Source organism: Bidens hawaiensis, unplaced genomic scaffold (assembly GCF_021521415.1).
Source record: "Bidens hawaiensis isolate Kalapana, Puna unplaced genomic scaffold, B.hawaiensis_p1.1 tig00020922_1, whole genome shotgun sequence".
Lineage (NCBI taxonomy): Eukaryota > Viridiplantae > Streptophyta > Magnoliopsida > Asterales > Asteraceae > Bidens > Bidens hawaiensis.
This window is the reverse complement of record NW_027493232.1, coordinates 173317-188912: the sequence shown is the minus strand read 5'-3', so window position 1 is coordinate 188912 and position 15596 is coordinate 173317. Positions and strand designations below refer to the sequence as shown.

At 38.7% G+C, this 15596-nt stretch overlaps 1 protein-coding gene and 1 pseudogene across 1 annotated transcript; one reads left to right on the top strand and one right to left on the bottom strand.

The window, feature by feature from the left end:
• The first annotated feature begins 2411 nt into the window (after positions 1-2411).
• LOC143562275 (putative disease resistance RPP13-like protein 1) lies at positions 2412-6464 on the top strand (annotated as a pseudogene).
• A 2391-nt stretch (positions 6465-8855) lies between these two features.
• LOC143562274 (uncharacterized) lies at positions 8856-10982 on the bottom strand. The gene is made up of 5 exons (XM_077050126.1): positions 10835-10982; positions 10489-10790; positions 9716-9900; positions 9459-9588; positions 8856-9098 (listed from the first exon to the last, which is right to left on the bottom strand). Exons 1-5 carry the CDS (start codon positions 10980-10982, stop codon positions 8934-8936), a joined length of 930 nt encoding a protein of 309 aa, XP_076906241.1. The 3' UTR covers positions 8856-8933.
• Positions 10983-15596: the final 4614 nt, after the last annotated feature.

Genomic DNA, 15596 nt, shown 5'->3' with positions numbered 1-15596 from the left:
CCCGATCTTGCCTCTGGGGGCATCGTACACAGTATGATGGGGTTCAGGAAACTCAGGCTCGAGAGACTCGAGCATGAACTTCCTGACGACATACCGGTACAGATCGCCAGGCAGAGCACACTGGCACTCACCAGCAGTACTCTTGTCATCGGCTGTGGATTCAACATCACGAGACGACATCTTGTGAAGGAAAGAAGAAAACGATTTCGGGAGAATGCTTGCCTGAAAAGGGGAGTATTCGCCGGAAATCGCTTAAGAGATGAAGAGAAGAGTGAAAGTGTGGATTACAAAGAACCCTCTCCCCCTTTATATACTAATCGCAATTAATGCGATGAAATTAATGCGGAGGAGAGAGAAATCGAAGGTGCAATGAAACTATGACACGTGGCAAAAAGCAAGCTGGCAACAGCTGTTGACAGGACGCGTACCATTAATTTCGCGGCCACGCGCCGGAAAAATAGCGCCCACGCGCCTGAAAAAGCGTCTGGAATGACCATGTACTGTCACGTCACCATAACTTCCTGCACGTCCTGACACAGTCAGAAGAAACCGTCGCACGACGTTTCAGATGTTTGGACTGTTCTTATCCTTTCACCAACCTTTCGAATTTCAAAATTCAAAATTCAAAAAGATTAAAAAGTAAGCGGGAAAATACCCATTACCTTGGCAAACAAGTAACCATAAGACGGATGCGGGTACAGTGTTAAGGCAAAACCCTTCACATACCTAGCACCCGCAGGGAATTGAAGCCAAGTAAACCTTGGCAAACAAGTAACCATAAGACAGATGCGGGTACAGTGTTAAGGCAAAACCCTTCACATACCTAGCACCCGCAGGGAATTGAAGCCAAGTAAACCTTGGCGAACAAGTAACCGTAAGACGGATGCGGGTACAGTGTTAAGGCAAAACCCTTCACATACCTAGCACCCGCAGGGAATTGACGCCAGGAATACCTTGGAAGTAAAGTAACCATAAGACGAGCGCTGGTACAGTGTTAAGGCAAAACCCTTCACATACCTAGCGCTCCGCTGGGAATTGAAACCAAGAAGGATCTTCTGGGCAATGCTTGCGGAAACGGAAATAACATCCCCGCATAGCGGGAACGTCGAGTACTACGTTTGAAGCTCCAGGATGGAATTGGTGGTTTTAACATAATTGATCACTATGTTCAAAACTACCAAAACCTCATGGAGAATCCACACAAGTAGGACTCAACGCTCCTGACTTGCGAGGAGGTTACAGACCTACCCGCATCATACCCAAAGACCAAGCAGGAAACTCGGGAATTTCTGCAAGTGACAAGGACTTCCGCGGGAAGAATCCCCATGGAAAACCTTAAAAAACCAATTTCAAAACCCTTTGCTTAAGTCCAAAAGTTCACCTCACTTTAATAAACACGCATGAGAAGAACATTGGACTGGGGGGACTTGAAGAGGTAGGTCCCAGCAGAGCCCAGTTGGACCCACAATACTCACCTTGAACAGGGACGTCTGCGCAGAAACCAACTGGATCCGCAGGACCAACCATGCTCAGAGACGTGACGTCCTTACGCGCAGTACGCAAGCTGTTCCCGCAGGAAATGCCTCCCAATGGTGAAGGACTCCGCCTGTCCCCGCAGCCTCGGATACAAGCCATTAGGGAAGGCCACCCGCGCAGCAAGGCTACACGCACAAGGCACTTAGCTCTCGATCATTCAGTGTCACCTGAAGGAATGAGCAAAGCCGGGAACAATCCCGCACAAGGGCGGGAGGGGGAATACTCCCGCCCAAATAAGCCAGTCCGTACGATACAGGAAGATCTTCTGTACTGTACCTGACGAGGTATGGGAAAAAGATCTGACTAAAGATACGACAGCTTATTGACAACAGTATGGCGAGCAGCATGCTCCTGTACAGTGTCACTATTAGCTGCTGCCTACTCACCAACTCCTGTCATACCACGTGCGTAGCCGGCAGTTGGTGGAAAAGGAATGGTATACAGCAGGCCTGGTCACTATCAGCCGCTGCCTACCCACCAACTACCAGCAGGGCACGTGCGTAGGCTACTGTTGGTTGAACAGGAACACTGTTGCAGCCGGCCACACCTCCTTGGAAACCTACATTCGGCTATAAATACCACGAATGGTATGACCATCTCATCTTATCTGGCATCATCATATTATACCTGATATCTGCTCTAGCAATCTCTTAATATACATTTATATTTAAAGAGCAATCTAGTCTGATTCTCACGCCGGAGGGTGGTCACAAGGAGGAACCCCCCCCCTTCTCAGTGACAAGCTCACGGTGTCTGTTTTGCAGGTTATCAGAAGAACCATCTTCTCAGGGTCTAACCCCTCGTGAGAAACATCTACCTAACCCCCAGGTTATCCGTAATCTGCCCAGGGTTCACTTAGTGTTTCTTCAGTTAACAATGGCTGAAATCTTTGTTTCTGCCCTCCTCAATACCGTTTTCGAGAAGCTGGCCTCAGAAGCCGTGAATCAATTTGTTCGTTCACAGGGAATTCATTCTGAGCTGAAGAATCTGGGAAGGAAATTGTCCCGGATCCAAGCTGTGCTGATTGATGCTTCTCACAAGGAAATAAGTGATGAAGCTGTTAAACTATGGCTTAATGATCTTCAACGTTTGGCTTATGACATCGATGAAGTGCTAGATGATTTCGCAACAGAAGCTATGCATCGTCAGCTGACCCAGGAATCAACTAGCAAGGTAAGGACGCTCATCCCAACTTGCTGTACAAATTTCTCATTAAGCACTAGATTGCGTCACAAGTTAGATGATATTACCACGGAGTTACAAGATCTAGAAAATAGAAAAGTTGGTCTAGGTTTGATGGTGAAAGATGAGACGCCAAAAAATATGAGTAGAAGAAATGAGACCTCTTTGCCTGATGTAATTGGTATCGTAGGACGTAACGGTGATAAGGAAAAATATATGCAGAAACTTTTAGGGGATGAACAATGTGAACAAAACTTTAGCATCGTGCCCATAGTTGGTATGGGTGGCGTAGGGAAGACCACTCTAGCCAGACTTTTGTATAATGAAATAGAAGTAAATGATCATTTCAATATTCAAGCGTGGGTATGTGTTTCTGAAGAACTAGATACCTTTAAGATAAGCCAAACCATCTTTCGAGCTGTGACTAGGGAAACAAAGAAATTTAAAAATTGTTAAATGAGGTACAAATAGCTCTTATAGAGAAACTTAAGGACAAACGATTTCTACTTGTGCTCGATGATGTATGGAGTGAAAGTTACAATGATTGGGAAAACCTGGTGCGCCCATGTCATGTCGGGGCGCCTGGAAGTAGGATAATCATGACAACTCTCAAGGAGCAGTTGCTTAAAAAGCTAGGCTTTGATAATATTCTCCATATAGAGAGATTGCCACATGAAGATGCTTTATCTTTATTTACACAACATGCATTGGGTGTGGATAACTTTGATTTACATCCAACCCTTAAACCACAAGGTGAAGGTATTGTGAAAAAGTGTGGTGGTTTGCCTTTGGCTTTAAAAGCACTTGGAAGGTTGTTAAGGACGAAAAAAGAAAAAGAAGATTGGGATGTCGTGTTAAATAGTGAGATTTGGGATCTAGAAAACGTTGATGACATCATTCCAGCCCTTAGGCTTAGTTACCAAGATCTCCCTGCAAGTTTGAAGCAATTGTTTGCATATTGCTCCTTGTTCCCTAAGGACTTTTTGTTTGATGAACAAGAGTTGGTTATGTTGTGGATGGCAGAAGGTTATTTAGACTAGACGCCTGCAAACATGTCTCCAGAAAGCTTGGGTCATGAACATTTCGAGAAATTGTTGTCGAGATTGTTTTTTCAGCATGCCCCAAATGACAAATCTCTATTTGTGATGCATGATCTCATGAATGACTTGGCCACATTTGTCGCGAGAGATTTTTTTGTAAGATTTGATAATCGTATGGATATAGCAAATGAAACTATAAGAAAGTGTCGTCATATGTCATTTATTCGTGAGAAATACGTGGCTTACTCGAAGTTTGAGCCATTTAAAAGAGCCAAAAGTTTGAGAACATTGTTAGCGGTATCATTTGACGTAGTGGATACAAATTATTACTCCTTTAGCTTATCTAATAAGTTTTTGACAGATTTACTTCCTGAGTTACCATTGTTAAGGGTTCTTTGTTTGAATTGTTTTGATATAAGAGAGGTGCCGGAATTTATTGGTAGTTTGAAGCACTTACGATATCTAAACTTATCTCAAACTAGAATAAAAAAGTTACCTAAAAATGTGGGTAATCTGTACAATTTACAGACGTTGATAGTTTCTGGTTGTCAGAGTTTAACTGGGTTGCCTAAAAGCTTCTTAAAGCTTAAAGAGTTGCGGCATTTTGATATCAGGGACACCCCACTTTTGAAGAAGATGCCCTTGGGGATTGGTGAGTTAAAAAACCTACAAACTCTTACCAAGATAATCATTGGTGGAAACGAGGGTTTTGCAATAACTCACTTTAAGCGATTAAAGAGTCTCCATGGAAAAATTTCCATTGAGGGATTGCATAAAGTGCAAAGTGCAATGCATGCACATGAGGCAAACTTATCTCTAAAGAGGTTTACAAAGTTAGAGCTGAAATGGGGTGATGTGTTTGATGGCTCTCGAAAGGGAACACTTGAAATGGAGGTCCTCAATGAGCTAAAGCCTTGTAGTGATAAGTTAAATAAACTCGGGGTTGAGTGTTATGGGGGAACAAAATTTCCAAATTGGGTTGGGGATCCTTCATTTCTTCAGTTGGTTAATGTGTCAATGCGTGGCTGTAGCAAATGCACATCTCTACCACCACTTGGGCAGCTACCGTCACTTAAGAAGTTGGTAATTCAAGGCATGAATGAGGTTAAAGTCATAGGTTTGGAGTTCCTTGGACCTACTAGTGAAGCATTCTCTTCACTTGAAATTTTGGAGTTTAAAGATATGCCAGGTTGGGGGATATGGTCAACGAATATTGAGGTTGTGGATATCGTGTTTCCATGCCTTAGAGTGCTTCATATAGAAAATTGTCCGAGTTTGGTTGACCTCTCACTTAAAGCGCTTCCATTATTAAGGGTTCTGAAAATAGGCGGATGTGGTGATGGTGTGTTAGCATGTATGGTTCAGGTAGCTTCATTAATCACCATGTTGGAAATAAAGTCCATTGCACGGCTTGCTGATGTGGTGTGGAGAGATGTTATGAGATATCTTGGGACAGTTGAAGAAGTAAAAATAGAGAGTTGTGATCAAATAAGATACTTGTGGGAATCAGAAGTGAAGGCAAGCATAGTTCTTGTGAATTTAAGGAAGTTGGAAGTATCTCAATGTCAAGGTTTGTTGAGTTTAGGAGAAAAGGATTATGATGAAAATTTTGGGGGTAACATCCTTGCATCTCTTACGATGTTGGACATTTTGATTTGTAGTAATATGGAGAAATGCATTTGTCCAAATAATATTGAGAGTTTGCATCTCTTTATTTGTGATTCACTTGCATGTGTCTCCTTCCAAACAGGAGGAGGACAAAAGCTTAAGTCACTGAACTTGTTTAAGTGTGAGAAACTCACAGAAAAGATGAGCACAAACATGCCAAAGCTTGAATACTTAGATATTTTTCGTTGGCTAAATCTGAAATCAATCACGGAATTGAGTAACTTCATCCACCTCACCCAACTAATAGTATATGACTGTCAAAGTCTGGAGTCGTTTCCTGACATTATTGCTGAATCTCATGTCATTAAAACATCTGGTAATTGTTAATTGTCCAAGCATGGATGCTTCATTTCCTCGTGGACTTTGGCCTCCCAAATTGCATAGCCTTGAAATAGAGGGGTTGAAGAAGCCCGTCTTAGAGTGGGGCTCTCAAAATTTTCCAACTTCCCTTGTGGAGCTAAAGTTAGTTGGCGGAAGTGTTAGTGATTTCAGTCAACTGACACATCTTCTGCCTACTTGTCTTACTCTTTTTCACATAGATGAATTTGATAAACTGGAATCCCTATCAGTGGGTCTCCAACATCTCATAATTCATACTTGCCCAAAGCTGAAAGATTTACCTGAAACGTTGTTGCCTTCACTTTTACGATTGGTAATCTTTATGTGCTCAAGTCTACATAAAAGGAGTAAGGGAAAAGGTTCCTACTACTGGCCCCTCATCTCTCATATCCCTTACATCAGCATTACTGCTGGCTTGTTTGATTTTGAAGGTATTCCTCTCTCTTTGCCCTTTTGACTACTTTGTGTTGAAAATCTCTTCATGCATTCAAACAAGAAATATTACATATTATCTCAATAAGAAATTTGTTTTTTCAACTGTTGATAAAGCAACGTGCAAATTAAAACTGAAATTATGATAACTAATTAATAGAGGTGTTCATAAAATCAGGTTATTTGGGTTACAAGTTTTTGAAGTTGGATTCGAATTTTGACCGATTCGGATCCAAAAAGTCACAACATGATTTGAATGCGGTTTGATTCGAATTTAACCGAAATAAAAGCAGTTCTCAAAAACCCAATATGATTCTCTCCAGCCATTTCATCCACAACCTAATTTTGAATATGTTATTCGAATTTGGTTCAAATTGAATATTTAAAACCCGATTCATATATTTGTTCAAATTGAATATTCAACTGAGGGCCCGATTCATATATTCAAAACCCGATTTTGAATATGTTATTCAAATTAGGTTCAAATTGACTTTCGGTTTTTGTGTCCGATTTGAAGAATGAACACTGTTACAGCTAATTTATAACTTACAACTTTTTGAAAAGTTAAAAAGGTGTTTGGGATTGTTGATTGTGTGAGGGGATAATTACAATATTGTAAGGGCGCGTTCATTACGGAAAGGAATTGGAATTTACATAAGATTTGGAATTGGAGGGAATAAGATTTGGAATCTGAACATTCCAGTAGGAATTGGAATTTGAAAGAATTGAAATCCAATTCCATTATTGGTGTGTTCGTTTGACAATGGAATTGGAATCAGGTTTTTTTTTAACGAGAATAACGTCGGAAACATTTTAGTTTTTTTTAGATTTTTTATTTTTTATTTATATTTTGTGTTATGATTTTTTAATGATTTTTTAGGGGTTTCCTATTAAGATCAAAAACCCCTCAAAAAAATATTCAAAAATAATAATAAAAAAATTGTAACTCAAAATATAAATCGAAAACCAAAAAAAGTAAAAAAAAACCAAAGCATTTTATTCGTTGTTCTTGTTTAAAAAAAAAAACCCTCGAGAAAAGATTTCAACGAATTCACTTGAAATCCTCTACATTTTGGAAGGATTTAGAATCCCATTATTTAAAGGAATTTGAAGGAATTGAATTCCAATTCCAATTCCAATTCCTTGACAACCGAACGCATCAAAAGGAAATTATGATTCCAATTCCAACGAAACGAACACGCCATGTCATGAGATTTTAATTCCAATTCCTTTGAATTCCCACGAATTCTGTGAAATGAACACGCCCTAAGTATGTTTGGGATTGAGTTTGAAAAATGCTTATTAGCTTATTGGCTTTTTCTAAAAGCCATTTTGAAAAGCCAAGATTTGGAGCTTTTGAAAAACTGCTTTTTAACCCTTTTGAAAAGCTAAAATAGGAAAGATTTTTGTGATTGCCAAACACATTTTAATTTATTGCCTTTTTTGAAAACACCAATAAGCCAATAAAAATTTTACAAACTCAATCCCAAACATGCTCTAACTTTAACTTATCCTAAATATAAGTTATAAGGAGGTAAAAACAAAGAATCCCAAACACTCCCTAAATATGATCTTTCTTGTTATTTATTCCAGTCGTGGACGAAAAATAATTGATTTGAAATCATGCCTATTTTCTAGATTGATTTGAACCCGAAGAAGAAAGATCGGGAGTTAGTTGTTTTTAGCAAGATCGGGAGTTAGTTGTTTTTAGCAAGATCGTGACAGAACTCATTCTCAATAATCGATGACTCCTAGATTTGAGAGCTGCACGAGAAAAAACCTCTGGTATGATGGGAAACAACAGCTGGATTTTTGTTTCTGGTTAACCTTAAGCTGATTAATGCTCAAAGGTTCCATATTTTTGGAACATGCTTAATTTTGATAAAAGAAACCCAATGTAATGTAATGTTTCAATTTAATTATAGAAAACTTTTTAGCATAGTATGCAATGTTTCAAAAAGAGGTAAAAAATCAAGGATTTAAATTTACACATTTTTATGTAACCACTTTTAATATATAGTATAGTAAAATTACGAACATATACAAATACTTTCAGTCTCATCTGTATAACGGTTTTTCCTTTCATTCAGAAACATTTGACCACCCAAAATATGACAACCCAGTTTTCGCTTTTAGTGCAGGGCTTGCTTCCTCATGAAAACATCACTGGATTCAATATTCAAAGTTGCTTTTGGAGCTGATTGCAACAGCATGTGCGATTCAAGCGAAGGAGTAAGATCTAGTAATGCTTTGACAATACAAGTGCATTGCCTGTATGTTGGCGTAACACAAAAAAGCAAGACTTTTGAATGAAGGATTGGAAGAAAAGTAGAAGGAAAATGTCACAGGTTTGATGAGACATAATAATGAACTTCATAATTGCTGGAAAAGACACCGTGTCTATCGTTATGAAATGTTTCATTTAATTTCTTGGTATCATTTTCGTTTCTTGATCACCATATTGTATCTGATATATAAATGAAACCAAACGTATGCAAAAACGAAAACTTGTATCGAGTTCAATTATCACGGTATCTTAATTTCCTGATACTAGTAAAGATTGAAATTTTCATACTAAAAATGCTGCATAACGCTAAGAAGATCAAGTTTACAAGTCAAGTAATTAAGTAATCCTGATTAACGAATGTGTTGTCTGCTTCAACAAATGCACCAAAATGCAGGTTTAGGGTGTTCTTACTTGAAATAACAAAAGGGCAAAAAGATCTACATTTCGTCTCATAGTCGTTTTTCAGCTGGTGAAACAACAGAATTGTGGTGCGCTAAGTCTGTTGTAGGGAGCTGAAGTCCAGGCCTGGAAGCCCATTTCTTCTGGTCCCTATACGCTTCAATTGTTCTCAACCGTATCCTCTCTTGGGACGCGTTTACTGAAGACCCAAATCGCTGCTAGCATACAAGAATTCCATCTCAATTTGCGTGTTACAAATATTAACTCAAAAATCATTCAAAGAAAGTTAAAAGAAGTGTTTTATTTCAAAGTAATTATTGTGGGCCTTGTGGCTCACAAACTATAAACAAAATCATACAGCTAACTGACTGAAGCTGGATAACAATAATAGGTTTGTCAAAGTATTTGGAGGTTGTGAACACTTTTAGCATACTTGTATGACTTTTATAAGCATTACACCAATTTCTTTTTTTACCTATTTTTTGTATTTTTACCAGCTTCAACAGTTATTTCGATGATGTACAACCTCACACAAATGGATTGTAACATTTGGATTAATTGATGAAACATCTAACCTTGGGAACATTGACCAATTTTGGTGGAGCTTGAACAACTTCTCCAAATTTGATCTCTTCACAACCAGGAAAGTTTAGATCATCTTCTTTTTTCGCCTTCTTGTGCTTCTTTTTCCTTTCTTCTAGAAGTCTGCATATATATTTAAGTGTTATAACCACATGATTTTCTGGGAAAAATAATCAAGCTACAAATAAGACCCTGAACTTGAACTATATTAATTGAGAAATAATATAGTATAAAAGAATGAAAACCGCACTTTTTCTTTCGCTCCTTCCTTTTTGAACCAACTGCGCCTAATTCAGCCACAAACCGAAGGTCTTCTACCTGCTTCCTTTTCCTTTTCTTCCTTTTCTTTTCAGTAGAAAGGTTGTCTATTTCATGAGTGTCTTCAATCTTGGACTCGGAAGAAACAGAGTCAGGTTTTTCCTTCTTAGAAGGTTTCTGCAAACAAAATATGCAGATAATGTTTATCCCTTATGCATATCCAGCAATACATTCACAAATTTAAATAATTATAAAGAAGCTCAATTTGGTACTAAAACATGATACTAAGGATCTTAAAATATATGTTTGAACCAAACTCAATGTAGGGGTGTTTTAGATTTTCTGATTGTTTAGGACAAAAGTAATCGCATATGTATAAGCATGTGCTATAAAAAAAACTGTAATAAATACAGACTTATCTAATTATACACGGCTGATTGTCTACTTATCTAACTATCTGATTTTGATTCCTAAACATTTAGAAAAAGTTTTCACTTTTGTGGTTCCGAATTGATAACCTATGAAAGTGATGCATCTTAAGAAGCATAAAGTTTACTTTTTGGTCAACTAATGTCTCAATATCAACTTGGTTTCATCAAGTCTATCAATCTAAAATCCCAAAACCAACTCAATTCACTTCATAACTTAAATATATCCCCAATTCTGAATCTGATTCCAAAATGCCCAAATCAACACATATTAAATTAGGATCCCAAAATACAACCCTAATCTTGAAAGAAATTAGAATAAACAATAATAACTTACACTATTATCAACTAATTTTCCAGCTTCTGAACCACCACCACGGGTCTTACTATTCGCTTCACCATCCACTGATAACTTCCCAGACCCTTTAAAAATCAGTTCAAAAATCCAAACTTTAGAAGCCAAGAATGCACAATAAACAATATTATAGCTGCAAGATGGAGAACGATGTTTAAAAATCAAAACTTTATAACCCAAGAATACACAATAAGCAAGATTATAGCTGAAAGATGGTTCTTTCTGTTTAAAAATCAAAACTTTATAACCCAAGGATAAACAATAAACAATAAACAAGATTATAGCTGAAAGTGGTACTTTTGTGAATAATAATAGATGGGAAACCTGCCTGAGGAAGTATATGCCATGAGTTTGCGAAGCTTAGCCGGAATAACATCGAGAGATGAACGGACCGGCGGCGTAGGTAATCGATTCTTGCCGACGCCATGGGCTTCCTTGTAATTCTTTTCTCTTCTCTTCTTTCCTTTGCCTCCCATTTGATGAATGTTTTTAGGGTTTTGGGTTCAAAGGTTTTTGCTTGACTAGACCATCTTTAACGCCGTTTTCAGTTCAGGGTGTTGGTTCAAACAAGATTATTATTATATTATTTACGTTCTGAACCTTATGGGTTTAAACCACCCAAAACTCGAGCTTGATTCATTTATTATTGATTGTTTAACTTTTTTTATATAATTTGTAATTGTAACTTTATATATATATATATATATATATATATATATATATATAATATATGTAATATTTAGTTCTTTTTATAATGTTATGTATAATTATAATTGTAATTACTAAACAAATATCTAATAAACATCTTAATAAGAAATAATATTTTAATAAACACTTTTAGGCCTCTGAGCTGGTTTAAACTCGATAAGTGAAGTTTGAACTTCCCTCGTTCTCCATCATTCGCGTTAGTGCCAAGTCATTCTATTTCTAACCGTTATTTAATAATGAAAATGTCTTTCATTTATCTTGATCCATCATTTAATCACTTTTATTTATTCTTATTTTTTTAAAATTATATTAACTAAACTCTTTAAAATAAAAATAATTAAATAAAAACTAAAATAACATTATTTTCAAAACAAAAAATTTGATTAAAAAAATACATCATTCATAAAAAACCATAAATTATAAATTCAAAATACTAAATTCATGAAAATATGAAATTAATCCTCCACATCGGAATCGACAGTTTGAAAGTCATGATGTTGAGCCAAAGCCGCAATCACGGGATGATCTTTAAGAACATCCCACGCGGCGATGTTATTAAAGCCATTGTTCGCCCCCTTGGGGATCCGTGGATGATCACAGCAAATATTGGGAGTTTTGTGATAGTATCAAAAACTCAATCGTAAATAACAGTGAAAACGATAAGAAAATAGAAAGAGAAATGAAGCAATTTTCTGGTTTATTTTTTACTTAACTTCAAAGAAAGACATACATGAATTAATAACCAAATAAAATAACTACCTACCACTTTCTAGGACCCACTACATTACATAGTCTCATGCAACATGGGAACATTACCACGTACACAATGAAAGTAAATAAACATGTGCAATTACTAAAAACTGAAATATATAGAAGTAAAGATAAAGGTGATGCTATGTAGCCACCATGTCATCCATCTATGTGACTGATATGTGTTAACCATATCATTCATCCTCTCTTAAAACACCTTGTCCACAAGGTGAGAATTCGGGATAAACGTGTCGGAAATGCCACTCATTCTCCCATGTGGCGTCTTCACGGTTTCCGCCTTTCCATTGAACCAAAATCTCTGCCTGCGGTCGGTATTTCCCCTTTTATATAACACGACGATCAATAATCATTTCCGGCCCTTGTGATGTCAACACCAAGTCAAACGTTGAAGGTGGATCCGTGGTTGCGCTTGCTCGGTCATCATGGTGTAGCTTAAGCTTACTAACATGGAAAACGTTGTGGACTTGAGACCCCTCAGGTAACTCCAATTCATAGGCAACCGGACCAATACGACAGAGTACTTTGTAAGGCCCGAAAAAACATGGGGCAATTTTCTGCGAACCCCGACGAGCAACCGTAACTTGACGATGCAGCTGAAGCTTGAGATACACATAATCACCTACTGAAAAGGATACTTCCCTCCGATGTTTATTAGCTTGCAACTTCATAGAATGTTGAGCCTGCAACAAATTGGTCTTCAATTCAGTTAAAATGGTGGACCGATCGTTAAGGTACCGGTCAACAGCCTAAACACTGGTCGTGCCTGGCTCATATGGAAAAAGGCGAGGAGGTGAAATCTCGTACACAACCTCAAAAGGTGTGAGTTTAGTGGATGAATGAGTCGAGGTATTGTAACTAAACTCGACCCAAGGTAGCCAGTCAAGCCACCCTTTTGGTTGGTCACTTGCGAAACACCTTAGATATTGCTCCAAGGTTCGATTGACAGCCTCGGTTTGTCCATCAGTCTCAGGGTGGTAGCTCGAGCTGAGGTTGAGAGAAGTACCTTGTAGTTTAAAAAGGGTTTGCCAACAATTACTAATGAAGACCCAATCACGATCACTCGCAATGGGCTGTGGCATACCATGTAAGCGAACCACATGCTGCAGAAAAACTTTAGCCACAGTTGTAGCAGTAAAAGGGTGTCATAGTGGAACAAAATGAGCATATTTCGAAAGTCGGTCCACGACAACTAAGATAACCAAATGACTGTGTGATGTCGGCAGCCCTTAAACAAAATACATTAAAATATCGGTCCAAATACTGTCGGGTATAGGCAGAGGCTGAAGGAGACCTGCGGGCTGCATGGTATCAACTTTGAACCTTTGGCAAATGGAGCATTCCCGAATATACTTCCGAACTGACTCACGCATTCCCGGCCAAAAGAAAGTCTGACGAATGCGGGTGAAGGTCTTATGAAACCCAAAATGACCCCCAATGGGAGAGGCATGACAATCCAACAGGGTGGTCCTAATTAAGCCTAAGGAAGGACTCAAATAAACACGTCCCTTATATAAAATTACTCCATTGCGAACTTGAAACCTGGACCCCGTTTGAGATGTTTGCAATTGCGAATAAAAAGAATCATTTTGAACTTCAATTTGAACCAGTTTCCACCAGTTGGATTTCAAATGAGAAATGGCCATTAAATGAACTTCACCAACACATGAGAGAGCATCCGCTCCATTATTTGAGCTACCACTCTTGTATTCGATCTTATAATCGTATCCGAGCAACATGGGTAACCAACAGGTCTGGGCTGGGGTTGTTATGCGCTGCTCCAGAAGATACTTTAATGCCTTATGATCGGTACAAACAGTAAATGTCTTACCTAACAAATACGGCCGCCATTTGTGGACCGCCTTAACAAAAGCTAACATTTCTTTCTCATATGTGGATAGATGCAAAGCAGACCCCTTTAAAGCCTCACTAAAAAAAGCAACCGGGTGATTATCTTGCATGAGAATAGCCCCAAGACCCACACCACTTGCATCACATTCGATAACAAATGGCTTGTGCCAATCAGGTAAATTGAGAACCGGCAGGGAGGTCATTGCCACCTTGAGCTGATTAAAAGCTTGATTAGCCGCGTCATCCCAATTAAAACTAGCTTTGGTTAGTAATCGGTTAAAAGGAGCTGCTATAATACCAAAGTGGCGAATAAATTTTCGGTAGTATCCCGCCAACCCGAGAAACCCCCGAACTGCTTTAGTGTTCTTTGGTATAGGCCATTCAATGACAACCTCCACTTTATGGGGATCCACTACCACCCCATTTCTTGAAATAACATGCCCAAGATAAGCAACCTGTTCCACCCCAAAGCAACATTTGGACTCTTTGACAAACAAGTGATTAGTACCCAGTATATGCAAAACATAACAAAGGTGAACCATTTGATCATCCCATGAAGTGGAATAAATGAGGATATCGTCAAAGAAGATGAGGATAAACTTACGTAGGTAAGGCCTGAACAAATCATTCATAAGGCCTTAAAAGGTTTCCGGGCGTTGGTGAGCCCGAATGGCATCACAATGAACTCGTAATGCCCTTCATGCGTACGGAAGGCGGTTTTGTGAATATCTTCATCTCGTACTCTTATTTGATGATAACCCGAACGCAAATCCAATTTAGAGAAAAAACGGGCTCCATGTAGCTCGTCTAATAGCTCGTCAATTATATGTATCGGGTACTTATCTTTAACAGTAAGGTCATTAAGTGCCCGATAATCGACACAAAAAAGCCACGATCCATCTTGCTTTTTAACGAGCAACACCGATGAAGAGAAAGGACTACGGCTCGGTCGAATAACCCCAGATTTTAACATGTCTCGCACCATCTTCTCCATTTCTGTCTTTTGGTAGTACGGATATCGATAAGGACGTACACTAACCGGACCCAAACCTGCCTTCAATAAGATACGGTGGTCATGGGCCCGATGTGGGGGTAGCGAGGGTGGTTCCATGAAAACTTGCTTGAATTGTTGTAGCAAGTATTGAAGATCCGAAGCATAAGGTAATTTCTGCTCAGCTAACTCTAATGGAACTGGTACTATTTGAAACAGATAACCAAGCCCACTTAAACACTGAAGCTCCAATAGAAGAGTCGACTCCCCCATCTTAAACCGAAGGTTCAATCGTTGATAGTCAAGCTCAACCGGCCCTAAGGTTTTAAGCCATTGAACCCCCAAAACTACCTGGCAGGCCGCTACCAAGAGAACATAATAATCTGTAGTAATCGCATACCCTTGGACTGTTAATGTAAGATCCCGAACCCGACCTACACATTGCAAATGTTCCCGATTGGCTACTATGACCTCAAACATAATATCTTAGTTGACGGTTAACCCAAATTTATCCGCCAAGGATTGGTCGATAAAATTATGTGTGCTGCCCCCGTCTACCAATACTAGATCCTATTTGTTTCCGATCTTCCCAACAAGACGTATGGTCTGCGGATGCAGGGTTCCGGTGATGGCATGGAAAAAGACTTCAGGGAGATAAGTTTGTTGTATCACATCATCTCTAGAAACTAAGTTATCAGGCGCCTCATCTGTCTCGGCTTCACAAATCATGAAGAGTTTAGCACAACGATGGCCCGAGAAAAACTTCTCATCA

Excerpts from the sequence above, each read along its gene's own strand:
- LOC143562274 (XM_077050126.1), bottom strand. The coding sequence starts at position 10,982 with ATGGGAGGCAAAGGAAAGAAGAGAAGAGAAAAGAATTACAAGGAAGCC. Across the intron at positions 9,589-9,715 it reads AGGAAGGAGCGAAAGAAAAA|ACTTCTAGAAGAAAGGAAAA; the intron begins GTGCGGTTTTCA and ends ATATATATGCAG. Across the intron at positions 9,099-9,458 it reads AATTGGTCAATGTTCCCAAG|CGATTTGGGTCTTCAGTAAA; the intron begins GTTAGATGTTTC and ends GTATGCTAGCAG.